The sequence below is a fragment of the Drosophila navojoa genome, chromosome 5 (genome assembly GCF_054131105.1).
Source record: "Drosophila navojoa isolate 15081-1374.11 chromosome 5, UAZ_NAV_1.0, whole genome shotgun sequence".
Taxonomy (NCBI): Eukaryota; Metazoa; Arthropoda; class Insecta; order Diptera; family Drosophilidae; genus Drosophila; species Drosophila navojoa.
In genome coordinates, this window is record NC_142893.1 from 5,411,688 (window position 1) to 5,433,996 (window position 22,309).

The 22,309-nt window shown below is 40.0% G+C and overlaps 1 protein-coding gene across 3 annotated transcripts; it reads right to left on the minus strand.

The window, feature by feature from the left end:
- Nucleotides 1–131: 131 nt before the first annotated feature.
- LOC108653185 (putative sodium-coupled neutral amino acid transporter 11) lies at nt 132–21,998 on the minus strand. 3 transcript variants are annotated; one of them, XM_018103540.3, is made up of 11 exons: nt 21,745–21,998; nt 20,596–20,893; nt 14,729–14,788; nt 8,367–8,654; nt 8,013–8,127; nt 7,658–7,910; nt 3,958–4,028; nt 3,603–3,764; nt 3,331–3,443; nt 2,707–2,898; nt 132–2,590 (listed from the first exon to the last, which is right to left on the minus strand). In XM_018103540.3, the coding sequence occupies exons 2-11, from the start codon at nt 20,650–20,652 to the stop codon at nt 2,339–2,341; spliced, it is 1,563 nt and encodes a 520-aa protein (XP_017959029.1). In that variant the 5' UTR covers nt 20,653–20,893; nt 21,745–21,998; the 3' UTR covers nt 132–2,338. The 3 variants fall into 3 exon arrangements, with proteins under 3 accessions (XP_017959029.1, XP_089116949.1, XP_017959030.1); XM_089260823.1 differs by lacking the exon at nt 21,745–21,998 and adding an exon at nt 21,508–21,715; XM_018103541.3 differs by lacking the exon at nt 14,729–14,788 and having other exon boundaries at nt 21,745–21,995.
- Between the last annotated feature and the right edge of the window lie 311 nt (nt 21,999–22,309).

A 22,309-nucleotide genomic window follows, 5' to 3' on the forward strand; every position in this document is an offset into this window, starting at 1 on the left:
TTGGTTGATTTTGTAATACGCTTCTCTGTTCTCCCTCTCCGCTCCCTGCTTTCCTTTTTCATATAACTCTCTCTTTCTGTCTCGTCTCTCACACAAGCTTCCCTTCTCTTCATCTCCTTTTCCTTACCCTTCTCTCTTCTGATTTCTCTCCACCTTTTCTTCATAATAATACATGTCTATACCATTGAAACTGTGTAAGATATATAAAGAGATGAATATTATGTATATATAGATAGATATAGACAGCTCTATATAATAGTGTATATACAAGTGTTGTTTCAATTGTTTCATGTTGTTCTTGTAGTTGTAGTTTGTTGTTGTTGTTATGTAAAAGCGTAAGTTCTTGTAAAAAGTATCTTAGAAAAGCCCTTGAACATGTCCTGTGCTCCTTCGCTTTGGCCATTTGTTTCGAGTTGCATGATATGTTGGTTGTGTTGTATAAGCTCTTAGGATAGAAGTAAGTTGGGTTTTGTTTCTCTTGGTTCTTATAGATGAAACAGAATAGAGAATAAACGCTTGGTACCCAGAACCAGTAAGAAGAGTGAGCATTGTGTCCAGTATATGTATATATATTGTGTTCAATATGCGGTATAAATCTCTTTAATCATATCAAAAATTACATACAAATATATATATGTATTTACATAATGTATATATATATCATTTAATAATATATATCGTGCCTTGTAAAAACTCAAAGGAAATACTTACAAAAATAGAGAGCAATAGAGTGTAAAATACATAAGAATACAATTTATGCAAAATATAATCAGTGCCATTTGTTCAAACAACTAAAAAGTGTTGTTTCATATCAAAGTAGATGGAATATAAAGCTGAACTAGTTTCATATGATGTAGTATGTATAATGCAGAATGTGTTCAATGTTGCATGCTGCATGTGGCATGTGGCATGTTGTATGTTATTTTTTGTGTCCATTGAGTGTAGTTAAAAAAGTTGTTCAAGCTTTAGTCACATTCTTGGAGCTGAAGCGAATTCTCTACGATTTGTATACATATATATAAAACGTTTAAATACGATTTGATTCGGTTCGATAACTTTGATTTTTGCCATAAATAGATAGTTACAAATAGTTGATCTGTTGCCTTTGATATACATATGTATATATATAGTATATATATATATATAGATTCCATTTCTTTGTTTGTTTCGCTTTTGTTTGTATGTTGTGTGTGTATATTGGTGCCCAAATATTTTCAGACTACTCTAGTGCTACTTTCATTTCTTTTTTTTTTTTTTTTGTAATTACAATAACAACTATTCGAAAAATTTTGCATGCATTATACACCGACTGCTAAGGAACTTGCACTACAATTTTTGTGTTTGATTTTCTCAACTTGTTTTTCTGCTCTTTTGCCATTCTCATTTCCCAAAACATAAAAACCAAAAAGCTGAAATGTAAATCAAATTTGCTGTAAATAGAGCTTTTGCTATTTGATACATATATATGGGGGAATATGTATATAGTATATATGTAATAACAATTTTCTGTTTTGTACTGAGATTCAGGTTTTCAAATCGTTCGTATCACTTGCCTCGAACAGCACACGCACACACGCACATACACACAGTTACACAGATACTACAACACAGTTTGAGATACTTTCGAAGATCAGAGACTCAGGTACAAGTATTCGTTTAGCCCCTATACGAAATATACGTACATAACATTATATAACATAATTCTTATTGAGAACTAATATTAAAGTGCAATTGGAAGCGAATCATTATTAGAAAACATGTAGGTAAAGCAAGTTTACATAGAACTACGGCGAGCCGAAGTTGAAATACTCTTGCAGAGAGAGAATTATGTAGATTTTAGTATAGATCAAAGAATGGATGAGATTTTTTGTACATCAAATTAGATTTAGAAAAATTCACTAGAAGGATTTATATATTTTTTAGAATCCCTTACTTAAGTAAAATATCATACCCAAATATCTTCTTTCAATATCATTAGAACTTAAGTCCAGACTTTTCATAAAAGAACTCAGCAGACATATAGCAAAGCAGACTTTACAGACTTTTTTCTGAAATATATAAATAAATCATCAACAAACATATGCTTAGCCCATAAATACACTCAGCTTTGCAAGAGTCACAGAAAGCTAAAGAAAAGAAAAATTAAACAAAAAACTTAGCCAAAGGCAAAACGGAAGAAAATGAACTTGAACATCAAAGGAAATCTGCAATCCACAAAACCGGAAATAACCCACATCAATGCAAATGTATTGCCAATGCTTATGACTTAACTAATGACTTTTTGGCTTGGCTGCGACCGCTGCTCCACCAGCTCCAGCTGCTGCTGCTGTCGGCTTGTTCAATTTGGTGCCACCTGCGAGGTGGTATTCTGGTACTCCTGCCGGCAGTAGCCCATCACGATATCTGAACGACAATCGCCGCCCATTAGGCCAGGCAGCAGCACCGCCGCGCCCAGTATGGTGACCAAGGCGCCAAACACGACCAGGCCCAGAGCTGGCAGCTTCTCGCGGCTAAAGAGGGCATGCGGCTCCATTTGAATGTAGGCCAGGCCGGGCAATATGTAGGCCAGGGGTATAGCTGCCAGAAGACCCTAAGTGGCATAAGTGAATATATAGAAAAAAGAAGAAAATTTTGCATGAGAATTCAGTTGATATTTGTTAGAGTAGCGTATGTGTGTGTGTGTGTTTGTGTGTGAATCAAACTCACATTCAATTCCAAAACGGAGCCCAGGCAGTCGGTCATGGGCGATATTATGAATGCGCTGAACACAATGGCCAAGGTAATCGCTTTCGAATACTCATCAATTTCGGCGCCCTTCTCCAAGTTGGGATCCTTGTCCTGGGTGAACTCACTGATGGGCTCCTTCAGCACGAACCGATGCACCAGAGCGCGCACAATCTGCAATGTTGCAACAACAATCTGTGTGAATCTATGCAGTATATCAAAGATGTGCAGCAACAACAGCAGCAGCAGCAGCCACAGCAGCAACTGTGTGGCACGAAATCCAAAATGTAATCTATGTGGCAAAACAACTTGGCCAGAATGACCCACCCAGCAGCAGATGGTCCAAATAAAGTGCTAAGCATTACAGAAACTATCTCAAGGGTATTGAAAGAAGTGGAAATGATTGTTCAGTATTTTGCGCGACTAACAGATACTCTGTAAATGCCAAGTTAGCAAGATTTCTTCATTAATATATAACTTTTTCTCTTTCCAAGGCTAACACCATTAAACAATGCTCAAGTTGGAAGCGCTCCTTAAAAACTATCCAACTAATTCCCCAGGCGCTATCCCTGCTAAACTCTCAAAGACAACTAATAACCCACCTACCTCTCGTGAAACGAAACACTCGATGGGAAACGTCAGCAGTATGGATATGGAGAAGAGCACACGCGAGAAATTCATTAAGTCATCATCCCAGCAATAGTTCTCGAGTAAATCGCCTGCAATAGAGAAACGAAGCAAAGCATAGATTATATGGCCAGCAGGGCAACAGATTAAAATGGCGCTTTAACAGCGCTCTAAAAGGAGGACGAAGAAGAAGGCAAAATAAGAGACCAGAAAATGCCATTAAATGCGAGCGTAATTGTCAATTAGTTTACCCTGGGAGAGGGCGCGGAATGTTGAGTAGCCCGCAATGCCGAAGAGCGCTGCCACAGTCCAGGCAAATCCAATCGAGATGTGGGTGACCTTCTCCCAGCGTTCCAGGGTCGCCTCTCGCATCGATTGATAGACGAGAAATGTGTTGTGATGACACATGAAAGCTAAACAGAGAGGGAGAGCGAGAAAGAGAGAGAGGGAGAGGTATGTTAGAGCTGACATTGAGCGTGACAAATGCAATTTAATTGTTTCTTCTTCTTTCTTTAGTCTTGACTCTTTAGTCTGGCTTAGCCGCAATCAAGTCGCGGTTTATCCCTGCTGCTACATAAGTGCGCATTTTAATGCGTAGCTACTCACCAAACACCATGATGCCCGTGGCGGGTATTAGATCCGTGTTAGCGAAGCGCCACGACTCGGCCGTATCCGTGCTAAACGCAGCAACAGGCGAGGGCAAAAAATGAGATATATATGCATAAATATAAAAAAGGGATACCTTTTAGCGTGGGTAGCTGAGAAATTACGCAAACTTAACACCAAATTAACATTTTTGCCTTTTCTTTTAGATTCACCGAGAGATGTAAGATTCACACTGGACGAAAAAAGGACGAAGGTGCGGCATTTGCGCCATCGAGCCGACGGACAGAACATAATATGCAAAAGATAAAAGCAGAGTGCGAACAGCACACAATGGCTGCAGCAGAAGACGTGGCACAAATGTACACAAATTGGAAATTTATTTAAATTTTATGCCCAGCTACGAGCGCTCACAGCTCGAGCACCCGTTGACCATGAAATACGCAGCAGCAGGAGCAGGAGGAGGGGGTGTGGTAGAGTGGCAGCTGAAGCAACTGGCGAGTGTTTGGCTGGCAGCTCGAGTCGCCGTTAGCAACAGTGTGGCAACTGCTAACGACTCGCCATCGCCACTGCGTTGCACACACTCGAAATGCTACTGCCACAGACGGAGACAGACAGTTCTACTACTGCTGCTGCTGCTGCTGCTGCTGCTGCTGCTGCTGCTGTGGCATGCAACAGCCATTCGACAAACTAATGAAAAGCTATAAAAGCCAAACAAGTGGCTCACTACATTTTATGGCACTGGGCGCCGTTCAATGCCGCCGGCCCGGACCCAGCCAAGCCGAGCTCGGCTAAGCCACCACAGATTTGCAGGCACTAAAGCGCCACTTAGTACTAAAGCGACCGGGACTCAACCTCAACCAATAACAAACAGAACAAAAAACAAACAAAAAATGGAAAAAAAACACAAGCGCCAACCACTGTACCGTTGTTTTTAGCCAAGAGCTTTGGCCATAAATTTGTTGCGGCAGTCGCGCAGCAACAAATTGTAATTAAAATGCAAATAAATCTGTGCGCGTTATTAGACAGCGTCGGCACTCATATTTTTGATAATTTGTATAAATTGCGTGAAAAAATGAAAACAAAAGGGAAACACAAAAAAATCAACCCAAAACACAGTTTATACAACAAAATATAATTCTGGCTAAAAAGGGCACGGCAGACACTTCATTGTTTTGTGCTTGGATTCTAGTCATATTTTTCCATCCCAATATCTTGAAGCATATCTTTTGACCCATATTATATACATAAAATCTCTATTCATAGGACTAGGATTAATATATTATCCTTTATTTCTTGTTCTTGGCCTTTATCAGTTCTTGTAAGCTCTTTAAGTTATACAAAAGTTAGTATATTTAAAGCTAAAACACTAAATAAAATAAACAACCTTGACTTTTTTTAAAAAGGTTTTTATTCAACCAAAATGTTAAAACAATTTTTTTAAATTAATTATAAAAATATAATATAATCAAAAAAATATTCAAAATCCTCTTTTTTACTTCCAACTGGGCGGAATTTTAAATGAAGATTCGACTGAAATGCCTGGCGAACAGAGTATTACTGTAAGCGTATGACTGAAAAAGTAGACGTTTAAAGTTAAGTGCAAAAATTGATTCAATTAAAATCAACTGAATTCAATTACCAAAACTAAAGTAATATAAATAAAATGATAACATAATTGAAAATAATATATGATAATAAAATATGTTGCATAATTTTGTGCTGGAATGTCAAAAATGTGTTTTTATTGCATATTCCCGAGGGCAGCGGGAGTAGCTACAGGAATTTGATATAAAACTGTTGCATACTTTTGTGATGAGATGTCGAAAAGTGTAATTCCATTGCATACTCTAGAGGGCAGCACTGTAAATTTAAAGAAATCTTGCCTTCGCGATTGGGGAATTCGCGCTAAATCCAACTTTTTTTTACAGATAAAGTGTGTTGCAATGATAATAAAATATGTTGCTAACTCTAAGATTTTTTCAAATTATTTAATCCATACAACAGCTTTGTTTCTATTTTAATATTCACTAATTAGTATTACCGTAAGCGTATAACTGAAAAAGTAGACGTTTAACGTTAAGTGCACTTTTCGACATCACATCACAAAAGTATGCAACAGTTTTATATCAAATTTCTGTAGCTACTCCCGCTGCCCTTGGGAATATGCAATAAAAACACATTTTTGACATTCCAGCACAAAATTATGCAACATATTTTATTATCATTGCAACACACTATCTGTGTGCTTGGTACCTCATCAAAATAGCTGTGCAACTTTTGGAAGTACCAGGCTAGCAGAAATGAACTTTAGGGTTAACAATGTTAGCTAATTAGTGTGTCCCTAGCCGATATAGTGACAGACTGGCTAGACACCGGAGCAGACTAGCGAGAAGATTGCTCCCTGCGAGGCCACTAAGGCGATTAAAACGCTTAGGCTTTGCAAAAAATATTAGATAAGTTTAGTTTAGTGATATTTTTAAATATATATTGTAAGTCCTCCTGAATCATCAGAAGGTTAGGCTCTAATATAATATTCCAACTGTGTTGTTAAAGTACTATATTTGCATGTACAGGTTCAACGCTTAAATAAAATCAAAAAAAAAAAAAATTAGTGTGTCCATAAAAAAAGTGCAAACCCTGCAAAACAAGGCGTTACGGCGACTCACAGGTGCCAGCTGGTACGTTCACAATTCTGTACTGCACAGCGATCTAAAAATGCCAACAATCGCTGAGCTGATTGGACGTCACTCTTCGAGGTACGCGGACAGGCTCTTGGCGCACCCTAATCCACTGGCTGCTGACCTGGTAGTCAACAACAACAGGCGACGACTTAAAAGGCTTCACCCACTAGACAACAGATAATGAACATTGTAAATATTTATAAATAATGTAAATAGTGTAAAAAAAATAGGTTAAGGTTTAACGATGACTGCGCTATAGAGTCGAAGACAGAAGCCGCAATAAATGAATTCAAAAAAAAAAAAAAAAAAAAAAAAAAACAAAAAAAAAATCAACTGAATTCAATTACCAAAACTAAAGTAATATAAAAAAAATGAGAACATAATTGAAAATAAAGCGATCCATTAAAAAGCTTCTGTATATGTTTGGATATTATTTTGACCTTCATAAAAAACCTAATTACTGGCTACACATGACTTTTTTCGTTTATTAAAGCCAGATGATATGCATGAATAGGCATATTAAATTTGTTATGCATACGTGGCGCACTTTTATTTGGCATACATAAATAAGCCAATGCTCTGCAGCTATAAACTATAAAATTTGATATTTATGAGTTTTGTTTTGCTCAATAAATAAATGTAGGAAACAGATAGTATAAAATATTTATATTGCTCAATTTCAGTTCAGCCAATTTAATGCATTTATTATTGATTTAAAAAAATGTAATATGAATCCAATCCGAAACGAATTTCAGCCACGTACAAACTGATGCTTGAAAATGTATTTCAAATGCCACAGTTCACAGGATTCTGGGCCTTCAAAATGTACTTTAACTTTCATTTGACACCCCACAACAAATTCGATTTATAGCCATTTACTGTCAGAAATTTAATTTCCCTCAGCCCCAACTGTCAGACATTCGAATTAAATATTTGGCAAGCCAACGGTAAATCCTATAGCCGCGCTTGTAATACAACTTGCCAACCCATAAATAACTTATGCTCAAACATATACTCACACTTTATAATCGCCCGACATAAGTTTTATGATGACGGCAAACAATATGAAGACGACACACGCCAGGCTAATAAAACTGGCGCGCGCCAACCGGGAGACGTTCTTATAGAGACACAGTGGCACCACAACGCCGACGGTGACAAAAAAGACGACGCCCAAACGCACCGCGCCCATCGAATCGCCCCAGGATGGAAAGAAACGTACCAAAACTTTTGATAAGGTATCGCCAACGACAACATTGTACGATATCATGGCTGTAAAATAACAAAACTTTGTTAGCTACCTGTGTGTTTGTGTGTGTGTAGTCATAAATTGTTGGCATACACGAATGTAATTTGGTGATTAGCGCCACTTACCCAGAAAAGGATACATGAACTGCAGCAGCGATAGCAGATAGTAGCCGTACTTGCCGTAGGCCGCCTCCATGATGCCCGGGTAGCTGAATCGACCGCAGATGTGACCGCATCTGACCTGCAATGATAAATCGGACTTAGCACCTGGATGGATCTTCCTCCCTCTTTCTCTCTCTCTGTCGCCCATTCATTAATTATGCAAATTGTGATGATTTTTCGTAACGGAAATGCATTTAATTTGCGGCGCGACGGTTAGCGAGACACGCGTTCAATTTCCGTTTCCGGCTACGTTTCCGTAACGGGCAAATGATTTGCAATTTGTGGCGCCTGGCCTGCTGGCCATCGCCATTAACTCACCATCAGTATGAGCGAATAGTCGGTTATGTAGGCCACCAGGATGAGCAGTGCAAGGCCCAGGCCAAAGCCGGCCCGGTGCAGGGCGTAGGGTATGCCAATGACGCCGCTGCCAACGATGGAGTTGATATAGTTGAACGATGCTTGTGGTAATGAGGACAACGTGTCGCCTGATAGCCCATCCCCTAGTTGTTGTTGTTGTTGTTGCTGCGAGGACTGCTGCTGCTGCTGCTGATGCTGATGCTGTTGCTGCTGTGGTTGGCCCTGTTGCTGATGTGTCTGATGGTCGTTCTAGAGACAACGTTAAGCAAAAACAAAAGTTGTAGCGTAATAGTGGGAATGGCAGCTTGAATGACTGTGGTTGTATCTCAGTTTGTGTGTGTGTGTATGTGCGAGTCTCCCTCTGTGTGTGTGTCCGTTGCGTTTCGGTTTTGGCTCGCTCTATTATTGTACGTTGATTGGGATAAGAGCGCAAAATTGCCTCGAGTGCCTCTTTACATCAAAAGCAAACTGTCCCCTTCTGACACACAATCAACCCCAGCCACTCCGCCCTGCCACTGCCTCTCCCTCCACACACGCACAACGATGCGTCGTATACGCAATGTGCAGGTAGGTTACGTATACGCAACCTTATCGTAAATTGCTGCTGCCAGCGCCAGTTAGATTCTGCCATGTAGTAAAATGCTTGTGCGGCCCGCTCGCACGCTTCCACTCTTCATTTTTGCTTTTGTCAGTCATCCCGCTAGCGCGCTCGAAATGTAGCCATAAAAGACAAGTTTATATGAAGGGCTTAAACATAAACCCGAATAAAATGCCACATCACGGCGCAAGGCCAATGTTGTGACAGCAGAAACAGACTACCAGAAAGACTGTGTCTATGTGTGTGTGTGTGTATATGTGCGTGCAGTTAGCCAAGTTAGTGGCAGCTGAAGCGTTTACTGCATTGCGAGCAAAAACTTTTACCAGCTGTTTGCAATTAAACAAGTTTTCACTTGCTATTTTTTTTTTTTTTTTCACTCCATTTTTCATATATTTTTTGCTGGCTGTGGCAACTAAGTTGTGCCCGGACAAACAGTGCGAAACGCCAAAACAGCTGAAAGCAAACAAGCTAACAAAGTTCTGGGTACAGTTGATTCTCGCTCTCGCTCTAATTCTCTTTGTCACCCTCTCCCTCACACTCTGCAGCTGTGTCGCTCTGTCTGGTAAAGTTGCGAGTTAAAACCGTAAAGCAAATATTTGGTCGTAGCTACTTTAAAGGCCTTCTGCAGCATGCCGTGCAGCTGGGCGTAGGCGTTGGGGCATGGCGCTGCGTACTGAAAATTTTCAAAAGCAAATTACGTGCGACTTGGGTTTCTCAATTCAATTAAGTGGCGACAGGTGGCAGAGTTCATTGCATACTTTATAGAGCAGCGAGCAGGTAAGCGATGGGCGGCAGGGGGCGTACAACGCATGGCACGTGGCTGGAGTGCCATTAAAAATGCCATTTAGTATCAAAGCAAGTGGCTAATTATAGGCGTTGGCCAACTATTAAAAATGTTTGCACCACACACACACACACGCACAATAACAATGCACACAAAAACTGAGACAGAAAAGAGACAGAGATAAGAAAAGCGAAACAGAGCCGTGTAATTCAACTCTCAACTCAATGCCAAGGATGTAAACGGGTCGGGCAAGGACAACCAAAAATGAAATTACAAAGTGTCCTTCCGCCAAAACAAATTGCGGCCACAGCAAAAGCCAGAACCAACCGGAGGCGGAGTGACAACAAAGTTCTGACTGCTCGTTAATCTGGCAGAGCAGAGCGAACAAGTCGAAGTAAGGCTGGCCTTTCTCACTCTGTCTGTATGTCTGCTGGTTTGCCACACGTGAGCGCTGAATGGTCGCATTTAAATGCCTAATTTATAACACGCATTGTTATTGTCCGCCTTTACGAGTGGCAAGCTGACAAATCCTGTAAATGCCGCAACTGCTCAACACTCGCATAATACAACATGTTTTTAAAGCGTTTCGCTTATCATTTGAATTCGAATTGGCATCGCCGCACGAATGGGAATGCCAAACTGAGGGCATTAAATATGTAAAGCCTCTGACAGGTGCCTACACTCGCATAATGTTGAAAAAAAGGAGAGAGAGAGAGAGAGAGAGCGAGAGAGAGAGAGAGAGAGAGAGAGAGAGTGAGGAGATGCGGAAAAAGCATTATAAGAATAAATAAAAATTCCTGCCCGCACTCTGTGCAAGGGCCCGAAAAGTGCTGTCAGCCATAAAAGGGAGCATATTATAAAGAGTAAAGTATAAAATATGAAATATGTAAAAAAGGGACGTCCTGATAAGACGACGACGTGAATGCCACATAATTATTATGCGTGCCCCGTGCATACTTAATATTTACACTCTCTAGAGGCTCTACTCAAGGCATTTATTTGTTGACACATGTTCGCGCACAGAGCACTCAATTTTATTCAGTTTTGCTGTTAACCAGAAACTTAAAGCCTCCACACACACATACATACATATTTATTTGCCATGCACACAATCCCATAAATAATTTGTCAGCCTTTGCCCAAACTCCCTGCCAAGCAATTAAAGCTCGCAATCCAATTAATTTCCCAAAGAGCAGCACAAAACAAAAAATAATGCAAAAATAAAGCAGACAAAAATATAAAAATAAAACGAAAAGCAAAAGAGAGCAGAAAAAACAGCAAAAGCTGCCAACCTGCTCAGGTCGAAACTCAATTGAGCCAAAGCGTGTGAAGCGCAAAAGGCAACATGAAATAAATAAAGAAAGAAAGAGAAGGAAAATAACTGAAATTACAAATAAAAGTGCTGTAGGCAGGAGGCGGCATGCGCGACTATGAAATGCACTGCCAAGCAGAGATTTCATAATTTATATGGAAATGGAATTCGATTGAACTCGACTACGTGGAAAGGTACAAATATTTAGGCGGCTCGCTTTTTATCAAATTTATTCTCGCATTTGTATTCCATTTGAATTCAAGTAAAGCTCCCTTTAAGTGAATAAAAGAATAAATTGGTGTGTGAATTGTTTGGGCAGAGTGGGTGATACGGGAGAGAGGGAGAAAGAGATGGAGGGATTGATAATTGGAGTCTAAGAGAGTGAGAGATAGAAACAGAGTGGTAAAGAGGGAGGTATAGATCCTCTTACTCTAGAAAAGGGAAAAAAGGGAAAGAGAAAGAGAAAGGCAGAGAGAGGTAGATAGTGAAAGAGAGAGTGGGATGGACGCAGAGAAAGACGAAAGATAGAAATATAAAAGAGAGAGCACAAGCAGACCATTCGATGTAGAGCAAGAGAGAGAGAGAGAGAGAGAGCTAGATGCAGAGGGACAGAGAATTAACAACATGGAGTCATAGACACAAAGGAAGAGAGTAGGGCAGAGCTAAGAGCTAAGAGCTAATGGGAACTTATTTTTGGAAAAAATATTCGGACCCCCTTTTATTTACATTTTTATGATAATCAAAACATTTCCATATTTTCAAAACTCATTTTAAATAAAATGCAACTAGAACAAAAACTCATATGCCTCTGCATTCTCTATTCGCTATTCCTTGACCAATATACACACACACTTACAGAGCTACACACACTACATACATATATACCAAATTAAAGCCCGAGAAAGAGTTTAGGCATTGCCTGACATTTTCACACACACACACACACTCACACACGTAGAGCAAACTGAGGCCAGGTACACGTTTCTAATAAAAGGCAAACATTGTCTACAGCAAACACAAACACAAACACAAATACAGACACCCACACTCACACACACACAGACTTAAAGTTAGCCAATGACTAACCGGGCCAATCCAATGCTTCAGCTAGGAAGCAAACAAACCTTTTCATGCACTGCACGATTTTAATTAATAATATTCATGTAGCTGATGCCAGCTGCTCAGTGGAGCACACACACACACACACGCACACACCAATACACCTCAAGCACGTAAAAAAGTAAACTGCAGAAATTTGTTTGGCTAATGAAATTAGGCGCGAGCAGGTCAAAAAGCTAAAACTCAAATGGAAAAAAAAAAAAAAAAATGTGTCAACGGAAAAAAAAATAAATTGGACAAGTGGAAAAAAGAGGAAAACGTGTCGCTTGCTTGATTTGAATTTGTTGTGGCAAAAGCGTTTAGGCACAAATGTCAATATCATGTAAAGGCATGCCACACACACACAGAAGTGGGGGCAGGTGCGAGCAGGTGGTGTGGCTGGGGACCGTAAGCTGCTGCAATTAACATGCGCTAACCAAAATGTTCAACCGCAATTATGCGCATGGCAAATGTCGAGCTGCGCTTTTGTGTGTGTGTGTGTGTGTGTGTGTGTGTGGCTTGTTGACTTGTTGGTGTTGTTGATTGTTGATTGTTGTTGTTGTTGTTGCACATGCAGATAAACAAACAAGCCAGCCAGCCATACAACAAGCCATCTAGACCCCTGCTCCTCGCCCCTGCCGTAGAGTAAACAGCAGCAACCTGTCCAACACACGTACAACAGCAACAGCAACAACAACAACAATAAGGAAATAGATTTTTTTTGTTCTTTGTGACCTTCTGCCATGGCCATTTGCCGTTGTGTTTTGGTCTTTTGTCTTGCTTTTAACTGTTTGCCATTTCGATCTGCTGACTCTGGCTTGGCAATTGCCGGCTGGCTTCACGAATTTAATTAGTTTTTCGGCCAAGCCACTTGCCAATTAATAAGTTATTTGAATGCTTTTTAGCAAAACTTGCACATAAATTACGTACACAAGCTTTCGTTTTTGTCAATTTGTTGCAACCACCACTCGCCTCTCCCCCCGCTGCCCATTTGCTGCGTTCTGGCTCTAACTGGCCTTGCGTCTTGTGCCTTGCGCCTTGCGCCTGGCTAGCCATTAGTTGGGCAAACAATCAGCTACTTAGTGTGTCCGGGTTGAGAATTCGCTTTTGCTTTCGCTTTCATTCTGGCCATGGATTTTAGTTTTCCCCTGTCTTTGCCTGCTTTGCTTTTCCACTTCCTCTTCCTCTCCTGCTTTTTTTCTGCCTTGTTCTTAATGTTGAGCCTTGCTGTGCTTTTTGGGCAGCCTTGTTAGGCTTAATGGCAATGCCAACACTTTCAGTGTGAGCCTACGAAAACAATGCTAGCACACGCACAGCCACCCACACACATACACACGCACACATTTGCTATGCATGGTCGTGCAACAACATATCAAATTACACAACTTTGTTTTTTTTTTTTTTTCTTTTTCTGCCATTGTCCTCAAGCAGAAATGAAATTTGCTGCAAAGTTTTTGGTACGCATGTTATTTCTTCCCACAATCACAAGCGGCTCTCAGGCTTTAAATGCCTCTGAATATCCTTTGAGACATTAAAAATTCGCTTTTAGCATAGAGCTTAGCAAGAGTTCTTAAAGCTGGCGCCTTTAAATATGTGTAAAAGAGAATATTTCATATATTTTTCAGATGAGAAATTTCGATTCAGCTTCTAGTTGTAATTAAATTTAATTATGATTAAAATATCCACTGCCTGCTTCTGAAAGCCAATTTGATTGAGAACAAAACGTTTTATCTCATTATTAAGCAAAGCCGCTTTGATCTTTCCAGAGATAGCCGCGTTTATCTAGACTTTGCTTATGCGCTTTAAGGCCAAATCTCAGAAATGCAAATTTCATGCAAAATTAAACAGAATTCGCCCTTTCAGGATCTCGGACAAGTTAAGCCATTAAAGCTGCACGAAATAAAAGATGGCGCATTCAAAGCAGCATAAAGCCGAAAGAAAAGTTAAATATTTGCACCTCAGCAGACATATATACTATGTACTATATATCTATACATATATTACTGAATAGCAAAGGAGAAACAGAATTCATTTAATGTCAAAAAAGCAAAGGGAAAGAGCAGAAGAGCAGACGAACAGACGAGCAGAAGAAAGTAAATTGCACTTCATTTTTCATCATCAGCTCAACTGGATTTTTAATAAACTCAAATTGAAATGAAATTTAATAAAGAGAGCAAGAGCTGGATGTGGGGCAGCAGGAGGCGGAGGCGGCGCGTCAGGCGGAAAATATTTAGAATAGTAGAAGAAAATTCTTTGATGCCGCAGACCAAGTGAAATTTCCGCCAACTCTCGAGAAGGTTGCGGCCAATGCCAGAAATTTTAAGCACCCAAAGCTCGCTCTCCCTCTCGCTCTCTCTCTCTCTCGCTCAATCTCTATGTAAGTGTGTGTGTGTGTTTTTTATGCATTTGGAATTCGTTGAATGTGAATGTGAATATGTATGCAAAGACATGACGATTTGCATGTTGCTGGTGGGTGCAGGGGCAGGGGCATGGCCAGGGTTAGGGTGAGGAGAATCTGGGTCAGTTATTACCTTCATTAAATTGTTGAAGTCGTCGAATGCATATGCTTCAGCAGCGGACACATCGCTGCCCTACAAAAAACAACGCAGCATCGATTTTGCAAATCAAATTGTTAGTCATTTAATCAAGTTCGTTTCAAGGGGGGAGCGGGTTAGGGGTGAATGCAGTGACGTCCCTTAGCCACGGCAAATGCCATTCGGCTGTGCAAAGTGTGCGATTTGTGCGAGTGGGCCATAAAAAATCATGCGCTATCAAAATATGCATTGCAAAAGGCAACAAAAAACAACAACAGATACAATAGCAACAACAAGCAGTAAAAGAGAGAGAGTGGAAAGAGAGAGAGAGAGAGCAAATAACAATATATTTCGCATGCCAAATATATACGTAGATTGAACACGTGTTTTTATTTACCCAGCCAGAAATGCATGTAGGGTATATTGATTTTGTGCATGAGCAGGTAAAATATTGAGGTAGGCTGCCTTGATTTGGTAATCAATAAGGACTTGATTTAGATTTTTTGTTGCTTTATTGAAGGAAAAAAAGGTTGGGAAGGAAGCATAGGATATCAGCCCAAAAGATTAAAAATATAAAATCAAGTTATTTAAATCTGGGTAAAATTTAGCTAATAGACAAATCATCAGAACACTAAAATTCGGTATTTACTAACAATATCATGGAAGTTATGGCAAAGCAAATTGTCTTAATCGATTAAAAATATTTTTATAAATATTTTTAATAAAAAAAAAAATAAATAAAAAAATATATATGTATGTATCTTATAAAAAATTGGATGCCACACGACAATAAAAAAGCGATTCATTCCAACCTACAGAAGCTCTGCTTCAAATGAATATCCATTAATATTGCCATTATTATCTATCAATATTATCATCCCTCTCTCTCTATCACTATCCGCTGTGTAGACCTAAATTTGTTTGATATTTCCGTCAGTCGGTTTGCCGCCGCACTAACTAAGCTCTGATTTAGGAGCTGCGAGCACAGGGTATCAACGACGGCTTATACACTTGGGCTTACAACATTTGCACTTGTTTTATGTAGAAATGTGGCTCAGCCCAATGGACTTGCTGCTGCCATTTACGCTTGCTCCCGCCCCCGCTCGCACTTTGAATGGGATTTTCTCCTCTTTCTCTTTCCTTTTCTTCATTTTTTTGCCGATATTATTGTTTCGCGTCGCCGTCAGTTACCAAGATATACACAAATACAGAGGCCACAGAGCAGCGAACAGACAGCGCGCTACGGGAAGAGGTACAGCCAGAGCCTCAGATATACAGTTGGCCCAGAGCGCATTTGTTTTTATTGTTTTGCCACCAGACACACACAGATACAGAGATACACGCACACATACACACTCGCTGAATCCATCACTGAGGCATAAAATCGGCATGAACGTGAAATCGAAACCATTTAAAGCAGCAAAGCCATCCCCAGAGAGGGCGCTAGGTGGCATGGGCGTTAACGGGGGGTGGGGGGCATGCCAATGGCTTTTAGCCGTTGCCCGGCCGCACCTAAGAAACGCTTTCACTGCCCTGGCTCGCACTTGGCCATTTTTTATGTGCGGCTTGAGATTTTTATTGCTCGTCTACTCAGATAATGGGCTCAAAAAAAAAAAAAAAAACAGCAGAGGAAAACAAAAATCTTTAGCAGCAGCTGTTGAATGCACGCAATGTGCCATTTTATAGATTATATATATATATATGTATATGTATATAAAGCACATCAAAGTCTCTGACATCGTTCAGCTCTTTCCTTCGACAGTCGTGACATGTGCAACACGTTATGCACTTGATGCATTGCATAACATGCACTCGGACTCGGCGCTGTGTTTGCACTTCGGTTTGATTTGTACGTCACGCCCACACACACAGCGCCCACTGGTATGCACTTAGTCACTGTCGGTGTCAGAGAAAAAGTGAAAAGTGAAATGGAAAAGACGATGACGTCGCTGCCGCTGCCGCTGCCGCTGCCGCTGTCGTCTCTGGCGCCGCATTGGCCTTCGAATTGTTTTAAATGGATTTCTTCGACGATTTCTTGATTTGTCAATGGGCCATGGTCAATGGGCAGGGATGTGGCCATTCAATTAGGTCAATTTCACTTAAAATTAATGCATGCGCCTGGCCGGCCCTCGACTTGTGTCACATTGCGCATACGACACGTTGAGCACAAGTAAATGTCAAAAGCATTCAGCAAATGCTGCCAAGCATGGCGTATACTTAATATTGTTTTGCTCCACACATTTACGCCCCAAGGCAATTGCTATTTTTACTGCCATGCACATGGCTTACGCTTTGGACGGAAATCCTTTGCCAACTATTGAAAAGCCACTTGCATAGAGCCATAATTGAATTAATAAACAGCTTTCTGGCGTAGATTTTATTTATATGCCAGCGAATGGTGCAATTGCATTGTCCTTCAATTAAGTTGTTGTTAACGAATGCAATTATTCTGCTATAAACTGTTTGTAAATATGTGATTAAGGCGGGGACCTGACCTGACTAACCAGCACTTGGAGTTGGTATTCTCTTTGGCATCAAAATAGTTTCATATTTTAATATGATGACGGATATATTAATAAACTCAGATAATAAACAGTTTTACTACTCAGAAATATTAAAATATTTCACTCGCATTTCATGACTCACTTTGAATTTATTCAACTCTTAAGCCATGTTTATATAAGCCTTTTAAGAATCCTCTTAAGCAGCTCTAGCTGTAGATTCTATTTAATGTCCTCTAGCCGAATCATATTCGAGCAGCATTTCATCTTGGGTTAACTGTAGCTGCTCGCTGTTAAGCTGGTCTGTCAGCCGATTGGCTTACACAGATATCAAGTGGCTGTGAATTGCGGGCTTTGTGCCTGGAACAGGTGTATCAATATTTGCACCTTGTGCACGTGTTGCCACAAGCGCTGCACTCGCATTTGTATGCAACGGCTGATGCAGACGACATTGATTTCTCTTATCGCAACTTGTTGTTGGGCTGTGGTTGGGGATTTGAGGTTGACAATGCGAGTGCTGCGAGTGGCGTTGACGTTTTTATTTGATATTTAAACAATGCGAATGCCGTCGCCGTCGCCTGGCTTCCTGGCGCTGCCAAGACACAATGCGCTGCTAGTCGTGGCCTGGCAAGGCCTTAAGGTCGCACTCCGAGCCGCATGCCATGCATATTAAGCGACGATTAAGCAGAAGCTTCTGGCTATGCCGCATGCCGCATGCCACATGCTGTTGCATGGCCATCATAACAATGCTGCACAAGCTCATCAGTATGTGCAGCAGGCATCGCAAATGCCGCAGCATCTAGATACGAGTGAGTCTCTCCCTGTGTGTGTATGTGTGAGTGTAATTAAAGCTCAAGACGCGCGCGCGATTTATCGATTTTATGATAAAAACGGCTGCACTCACAGCCGTATCCCAAGATTCGCCACGCCTAATTAAATCTGTAGGACATGCCCATAATTCCTTCTGACACTTTTCTTTTTTTGGTTAGGCCAATTCCCTTGGCAGACAAAACAGGAGCTGACAAATTGTGCACAGCCAGCAAAGGTCACAATACCCACGATAAATAAGGTACGTTTCATAAGGTTGCAAGTTCTTGTGGTGTATCCCACGCACACACACTCACGCCCACACACGGACTCGAACACCCTTCATTAATCATAAGCATGTGTGTGCGTGCGTGTGTGCGTGTGTGTGTTGCATGTGATTTATTAATTTTCCTGTGGGCAGAGCTGGCAGACAATATGGATACATATTGAGTTATCACTCAATCAAAACTGTATTAGCTGTCGAGCTGCTCTTGTTGATGTGTGTCATTGTCTTAATGCCCCGGGCGTGTGTAATTTGCGTGCTACAGTTGTTGTTGTCGTCCATGCTGTTGCTGTCGCTCCGTCATCGCCATTAAAGGCAGCCGAAAACAAATTGATTTCATTCATGATTTAACAGTTTGCTCGATTGGGCGCACACGCAAGCCAATTGCCAAGATAATCCTCAGATTGTTTATTTGCACAGTTTTATATACAGCTCGCACACACACACACAGACACACCATAGCTCTAATGAATTTTGTGTCAGACTCAACCGCAGCCCAGACCCAACGGTCCCAAACATTCGCTTGAGTTTGTATTTTAACAATCTTAAGGGATTATCGGCACGTCAATAGCTTCTGCACACATCGACGCACAGTTATGCATATATCATTGGAGATATATAAGCATGTGTCCGTGTATTGGCATGCTACTACATATACTGTTGGGGCTTTCATCGGAATTCATTTTGCAAAGTATTCATATGTATGTAAATCGGAGTTGACCGCGTGACTTGGCTGCCAATGAACATCGTCCTGATGCGAGCGAAAGATAAAGCAGCCAGGGCAAAAGTATTAATTAAAATGCAAATTGAATTAAATTCAAAATTAAATGCTGCATATTAACATATTTGCAGTAATTCAATTCGAAAACTGTAATATTTGCATATGTAGAGCGAACAGAACTTGTAGTCAAGGCACCTTGTCGTATCTATAAATATGTATATATGCTGCGCTTATCATAGAAAAGGGTAAAATATTGAATTAGCCTACTATGTGTATAAATATTTTGCATATTTGCCACAATACTGATATATGTATGGAAAGTTCTTTTCAATGACTAAACTGAAAGATCATTTAAATACATTTTACTTGTAAAATTGGATGTAGCGAAAAATATATTAATTATTCATTATTATTTAATAAGACTTATATATACATATCTATATATCAAATATCATAATAGCAATGTGAAAGAAAAACCCTAACTAACTAAGCCCCAAACCGTAGCCCCAACTATAATTTCTATTATACTCCAGAGACTTCTAGATGTCTAGCGCCCAGTCGAATCGCCTGTTCATTAATATTTGCCCAAACTAAATTCTCGTGACTTTGTCGTGTTTCTCGTGAGGCAAACTCTCATGCCCATGAAATGTAATAAAAATGAGGAAAAACCCTAAAATTGATTGCCTGACAATGCATTTCAGTTATCAACATGTTGGCATGTGCATGCTGTGAAAATGATAAATACTGCACAAGAAGATAAATAAATAAATGTGCAAACTGTGAAAACACATGTAGCATATGCATGAGCACACACACACACACACACAAGCAGGGAGACAGAGACACAAACACATGCAATTACATTGATATATACATATATATGCATTACATATGTATATTTTATTTGGCCATGCATTAAAATTGATTTCCACGCATGTTGAAAATCAAGCATGATAATCTGTTCGAGCGAAAAGCAATTAATTCATGAAAAAAAGCCCATTAAGCATACGCCATGTGCAACCAACAAGGAAAGCCCAATAAATAAATGCTTGATTAAATCGTGCCAAGTGAACCAAAGTGGAGAGTGCACTCTATAGATTTTCTCAGTAATACAAAGTGGGTCTTGTTATGGAGGGGACGATGGAGGGAAGAAGAACTTTGTGCCTGGCTTCTTGTGAAAACATCAAATTACGCACTTGCTGAGCTGCTGCGGCTGCTGCTGCTGCTCTTGAGCAATTGCCCAATTGCTCAGTTGCTGGTTGATGCGGTTGCAATTAGTTGCTGTTGGCGCAGCCATTGTGGCAAGTTAATGAGCGCAATTGCTCGCAATTAAATTGCAACAATGAACATGTTGCAGGCACACACAAAAGACCAACAAGCACTGCCCACAACATGAAGGACTCCAAAAAAGGCTTCCGGGCAGCCAAAAATGCATGCAATTAATAAAGGGTGCGAGGATGTGTGATGTGAATGTACAGGTGTGTGTGTGTGTGCATGTGTGTGCTTGTGGGTGTATATGTGCTACTATTTACAACGTGTGGCAAGCACTCACCTGCCGTTGCAGTATGTAGCTGAATTCCGTTGCCGTGTTGCGTCGACTGTCGTTCATTTTGCCGTCTTGCTGCGAGTGTTATGGCCAAAGTTTGAACAGCAAGTGCCTTAGTTGTTGGGCTTAGATTTTAGTGTTGCGCCCGAGTTCAGTTTAGTTAAGTTAACTCAAGTTTAGTTTTGGATTCAGGTGGGTGGTGTTTGGTCTCGCTTCCGCTGTAGCTGCTTCACGGCCTTTGACTGCACTCAGCGACCATATGAAAATGCTACTGGAAAACTCATTTAACGAAAACACCAGTTGCCTGAGAAGTTAATGGACATGTTAAAAATGAAACTATTAAATCAAATGAAAGAAAAACTTTCATAATTTAAAAACTTTCTACCCAAATATGTGTACAAATAACTTCCAAAAGTTATTTTTGACAGCACTCAAAATACAAGTTTTTGTGGTTTTTTGGTATATTACTTTGAATCTTGTAGTTTTTCATGTTGCAAATATTGACACTCACTTTTATATAAACAATAATAATTTTAGCAATATTTTTGGCAAAATAAAATCAATATTTTTAATAAAAATTGAAGTGGAATAAATATAGCGAATAAATAAAAAAAATATATAATTTTTTTTATTGAATTTAATACTTTAATAATTTTTATTTTTAAATTAAAGTTATACGTCTAAAAAAATAATAGAGTAAATATAAAAATAAAATACGTTTTTAAGTTAAACAAAATAAACATATATATATTATATGTAATAAGTTATATTTAAATAAATAATTCTCTAATACTAGCTCAAGTCCTTTGTATATGGAGAAATGTATTTTTTTATTATACATTGCATAGTATTTAATATTAATTATAAATAAAAAAAATAAAACACTTTTGATAATTTGCCATTTCCTATAGGATTCACTTTCAATTGCCGCACAGTTTTCGCTCTCAACAGCTGTACACAACAACAACAACAACAACAGCAATCACAACAACAAGAGCAACAACAATAACAACAAACTGGCAAAACTACAGTTCGAACCACAACTTTCCACACAGCACACACAAATGTACGCAAAGAGTCAATTGCAATCGTTTTGTAATTAAATTCAATTAATTTGGAAACAGTTTTCCTTTATTGGTTGCATTTCACATTTACTTTTCGGTTACGTTTCGAGCGGGTTTTCGATTGGGCTGCGAGTTGGTTGCTTCGACGCTTTCGTTGAGACTGCTGCAATACAAATATATTGCAAAACTCTCAACAAGGATAACGTTGGCGTCCTCGTCGTCGTCGTCGTCGTTGCCGCCGCCGTCGTTGTCGTCGTCGTTGTCCTGTCGTCTGCCGATGTTGTCCTCGTCTCGCGTTCTATTTGCCGTTGAAGTTTTGTGCTCAATGCTTCGCAGCTGTTTGCTGCGCATTATGTTGTTGTTGTTGCTGGCGTTTGACTTTGAAATCGCCAACAATAATGCACACACACACTCGCCCACACACAAGCACAGGCTGCGCACTCAGAATAACAACAAAAAAGCCGGAAACGAAAGCGAAAGTTGCCAGACTGTCAAATCAAGTTCCAGGCAACAACAAGCGAACAAACAGCAAATCGGCTGTGGCTTAAATGTGAGCTAGTAATATAAAGATGTTATAGCATCACTCGCCATAAAATAAACTCCGATTTCAAACTGAATTATAACGGTCATGTCAGTGATTGCATAAAACAACAGCA

What these genes read in the sequence shown, in the direction of transcription:
- LOC108653185 (XM_018103540.3), bottom strand. Translation starts at nt 20,652, where the DNA reads ATGAACGACAGTCGACGCAACACGGCAACGGAATTCAGCTACATACTG. An exon ending in ATTCCGCGCCCTCTCCCAGG is followed by an intron (nt 3,444 to 3,602) that starts GTAAACTAATTG and finishes TCTCTATTGCAG; the next exon opens with GCGATTTACTCGAGAACTAT. An exon ending in AGTGTTTCGTTTCACGAGAG is followed by an intron (nt 2,899 to 3,330) that starts GTAGGTGGGTTA and finishes GCAACATTGCAG; the next exon opens with ATTGTGCGCGCTCTGGTGCA.